This window comes from Papilio polytes, unplaced genomic scaffold, assembly GCF_000836215.1.
Source record: "Papilio polytes unplaced genomic scaffold, Ppol_1.0 DF821289.1, whole genome shotgun sequence".
NCBI lineage: Eukaryota > Metazoa > Arthropoda > Insecta > Lepidoptera > Papilionidae > Papilio > Papilio polytes.
In genome coordinates this window covers 3,340,304-3,344,771 of record NW_013527915.1, presented here as the reverse complement: position 1 = coordinate 3,344,771, position 4,468 = coordinate 3,340,304, and the positions used below count along the sequence as shown (strand labels likewise).

General features: G+C 34.0%; 1 protein-coding gene across 1 annotated transcript in view; it reads right to left on the bottom strand.

Annotated features, from left to right (window-relative positions):
• Positions 1–1,786: 1,786 nt before the first annotated feature.
• LOC106109113 (E3 ubiquitin-protein ligase BRE1B) overlaps positions 1,787–4,468 on the bottom strand; it is a 10,807-nt gene continuing 8,125 nt past the window's right edge. The window contains exons 14-17 of the mRNA XM_013290515.1: positions 4,344–4,467; positions 3,725–3,819; positions 3,156–3,287; positions 1,787–2,785 (exon numbers count right to left, since the gene is read on the bottom strand). Coding sequence (XP_013145969.1) covers positions 2,633–2,785; positions 3,156–3,287; positions 3,725–3,819; positions 4,344–4,467 — 504 coding nt within the window. The 3' untranslated portion in view covers positions 1,787–2,632. The remainder of the gene's footprint in view (positions 2,786–3,155; positions 3,288–3,724; positions 3,820–4,343; position 4,468) is intronic.

Here is a 4,468-nt window from a genome sequence, read left to right as displayed (position 1 = left end):
CTAATAAACGTTTAAATAAAGCACATGCACATTCCCTGTTATCTATAACCAGTTTATATTACTCCCCTCCAGTGATCATAGTCAACACAGTGCGTATTAAGTGGTTTTACATATCTCCAGTTTTAATCCTCTGATATCAATCACTGGACTGGAATAATGTAAACAGGCCCTAAGACACTAGAATTTCAGGTTTAGGATTAAATAAAAGAGGTTATTTCTTTGAGACGTTTTATTCCACATGAATTAATCTTAAACTTTAGATCCAGTTTACAGATTGGATGTATCAAAATTGAATGCATTATTAAATTTACTACAAGTTTCCTATTTATGAGAATACATTTCAGACCAAATATATTTGATGAATAAAAAATGTATTAGAAAAAAGTTTTTCATATCGTTATGGTCGCGGTCTCGCGCGATCTCCGCAAGAATGCTTATATACTCTTACCGTACGAATACCAATGGTCAAGCTTAACAATAATTACAAAATAACTACAAAATTAAATTCGAACTAAAACTTCCATTTTACATTAAAATTGATTGTTTCATAAATATAAAGCTAAACCAAAAATTTTACATATTAAAAATTGAGACTTTTAATTTGCAGTTAGAAGTAAAAAAAACTGCTTTTTCTCCAAAACTTGTAAAGTTAAAAAATTACAGTTAAAAAAAGTGATAGAATATTAAAGTTGAACTTAAGACATGCAGTTTTAAATAAAATTGCTGTCCGTCTAAATTTCGAAATATGGAAAAAGAAAAAAATTAACAATACAAAGATCTAGCTTCAAATAAAGTTCCTCGTATAAATTGACGAAGAAAAAATGTGCTTAAACTAAATATAAGTATCAGTCAATTACAGTTGTGATTTATTTAGCTATCTATGTTACTAACACTGACTGTTGCTCAACATAACCGTGTCCACTAGGAAACATGTTATTACACGTCTTACAATGAACACCAAACATCAAACACCAACTTAACCGAATTTATAAATTATTTTACACCAAAACACGTTCTTAAAGGGCTCGTTACACCTCATGATAAAATAAAAAAATCATAATATACAATTCACAAGCCGTATGCAAAATGCATTTAAATATTCCTACAATGATTGTATTGTTTAATTCATAATTAAATACATGGAAAGCTTTACAATAAGGAATGAATCATCAACCGTCCTACGGATGCGTAAGTCTAAATATTAAACATGGCGCTTCTAATAACATATTAAAATCAACTTGAAATCGCAAAATATTTAAAGGCTGAGAAAAACAACTGACATACATCATTAATGCATTCATTCAGTACAATTATAATAAATTCAATTGAAATGACAAATTTAATTAACCCATTTGCCGCCAATTTTATTGTCTATGGATATATTTTGAAACATAACCAATAAAGTAAAAAACCTGTCATTTTAATGGTAAAATTATTTAGATATTTACAAATTTCTCATTTCAATTGAATTCTAAACGCAACTCTTCTGAATTCAGTATCAAGAGGCGTATTTATGAATTTTACTAAGATTTCGAATTTATTATAGTAAGATATAATATGTATTTGCACATGTATATTTTATACTTACTAAACGAGACGAATTATGTAATTGTCTAAAATACTTAAAACGTAGATTTTTATCTTTTATTAATCGTCTTAACGAGTTTTAGGGCCTGTCCCACCACTGGCTGATAGACGCTCAGATAGCTTGAAATTGACGTCACTGTCAGAAAAGATTACAAAAGCCGATATTTCCATCACATATTTTACACGTTAGATTGTTATCAGACAATTTACGATTTGGTGGGACAAGTTCTTAAACTTTATAAAGTTCTTTTTAAAAGGTTGAAAATAATAAAACCACTCACTTTCCGACAAGGACACTATTAAAAATTAATGATTTTTGTTCAATACTGCTTTTTAAATACACTAACTCGCTCAGGTATTAAATAAAAAGTAGCTAATGCTGTGAGATCATAGCAAATATTCGCCTTGTTTACAATTATCTCGCAAATCAAATATATACAACAATGTATAAACGAAACCGGGCGTTATGTACATAGCTTAAAACATGAAGGCATATTTTGTATAGAGGTATTCAAACATCTTGAGGGCTCGGAACATTTTAGCCTTGAGCCGACAAGATATTTGAAAGGACGTATACTTTGTCGCGGTTATCTATAGAGCTGACAGAGAAGTGATTTATTTAATTATCTCCATACATTTGGTTCGCATTTCAAGGCACAGAAGAGAGACATTCAGGCATATAAATTAAACTTCATCCTCAGATACATAGACGCACAAACTTACAGTACCGACAGTTTTAACCGAAGAATCGAACTGTTCAGTTAACAGTGTGTATAGGTTAACTTAAAGTTAACTGGCAAACTATAACTGATAAAACTTTAACTGAAAGATAATGTTTTATCTGACAGTTAAAGTTAAAGGCATAAAAATTTTACCGTTTATTTTATCTGTCAGATAAAAATTTGATAAATAAAGTTGACTGTAAATTAAATTAAGTTTTGCCAGTAACAGTTAAAGTATTGTGTACACGCACAGTTCTTATGTTCAACTGTCAGAACCGAGGGTGTGTGGCGGGCTGCTTCCAGCAGGTCACAGGCAGTGGTGCCTAGGTGGAGAGGTAGAGGCGGTGGTAGTCGTTGGCGCCGAAGGCCGCGTTGCACTTGGGGCACTTCCTCTGGCGCGTCTCGTAGCGCGTGCGCAGGCAGTCCCAGCAGAACACGTGGAAGCACTTCGTCAACACCGCGTCCTTGCGTTTCACCTGATACATCAAATTAAATACAATTTTACTGAAATTATAAGCGAATTTTTAGAAGGTATCTCGAAAACGGCGAAATGGATCTCTATGAAATTTGGCAGATTTAGATCATAGGGTAAATTAAAGCATACTACTTACTAAGTTTTATTTAATTTCGCGCGAACAAAATCACGCGCAAAAGCTATAGATACATTTTAGTGCACAAACTTTTTGCAGCATTTCTTGAATGTTTTTTATTGCGAATATCTAACAAGATTTCCATGATTTTTAGTAGAATCTAAAGATTTTCGACACGATTGATGTTAATATTTCGATAAAAAGCTTTTTATTTGCTACATCTATTTAGTTTAAAGAGAATGTGGCAGGGCAATACCTTGCAGGAGGGGCAGGTGAGGGTCTCCTTGTAGTCGCGGATCTCCTCCAGCAGCACCTCGTCCATGCTGCTGCCGGCCTGCTCCATCTTCTTCATGCGCTCCGCCTTGCGCCGCAGGATCGCCAGCTCCTCCTGCATACCATGCTATTTGTACTAAATTCTTACATTTTAATTTATGTTATTTATTAAATGAGAAAGTATGGACCATTTTTTTTTAATGATGAGAGGATGGGGACATAAACCAGAAAATTATGAAAGTATGTATGGATTGTGTGAAAAGGATATTCTTAAGAAGGAGGTAGATTCAGATATGACGGCTTATAGAATTGTATGGAAAAGCAGCACATACTGTGCCGACCCTCCGTAGGGACAAGAGCAAGTTGATGATGATGATTAAAAGAGAAAGATTAGACCTTAGATTAATGGATGTTATATACTTTCTACTTTATTAAAACGGCTTTTCATATTTAACGGATCTTTACAATTTTAAGTCCGAACGGCCGAAGTAAAAAAGCTAATTTGAGGAGTTTATTTCTATGTTTTTATTGTATGATTGATGTCTCACTCACATGTAATCTTTTTGTTTTGTACGCTTCCGCCTCGAGCGCACTCGTCTTCTCCGCGACCACCTGCTGCGCCTCCTTCATCTGCGCGTGGTACTTCTCTGTGACAGTGCGATTAAATCGTTAAATATATGTTTAAAAACACAATATAAGAACATCCCTGTTTTTCTCCAATTATTATTAAAACTAGCGATCGAGAAAAAAAGTGCGTATCTTTACATAGAAGATTATTGATTTTACCGTTAAATGAAAAATGAAATTCCAGCAGAAAAATAACGTAAATGATGACATGATCAAATTCCTAAGTATTGATACTAACAGTTCCCATGCAGCTTCATCCGCATGAATGTGTAAAAAACTTAATTTGTTTACATTTATAAAATTCAATGAACAAATGACAACGAACACCTTTTTACTATTCTCTTGTAGTTTTTGTCCCTTTCCCGCATGTCGTTTTTTACAATTTATTTATCCCCAAGTTGCCATAAATATTGACATATAGAAAATTTTTTTGTTCATCAATCACAGTAATATAAAAATGACAGATTCCAGGTGCTTTTGTTAATTTTGAATTGTAACAGTATTTATGTGCAGACTAAGTATAGAAGTGTAGAGTGTCAGTAACCGAGATGCAGCTTGAGGTCTGCGGCGGACTGCGCGGACTCGATGGCCTTGCGCTTGTGCATCTCCATGGCCTGCTGGCGCAGCAGCAGCTCCTTCTCCACCGCCGACAGCGTGGCCTGCAGCAGC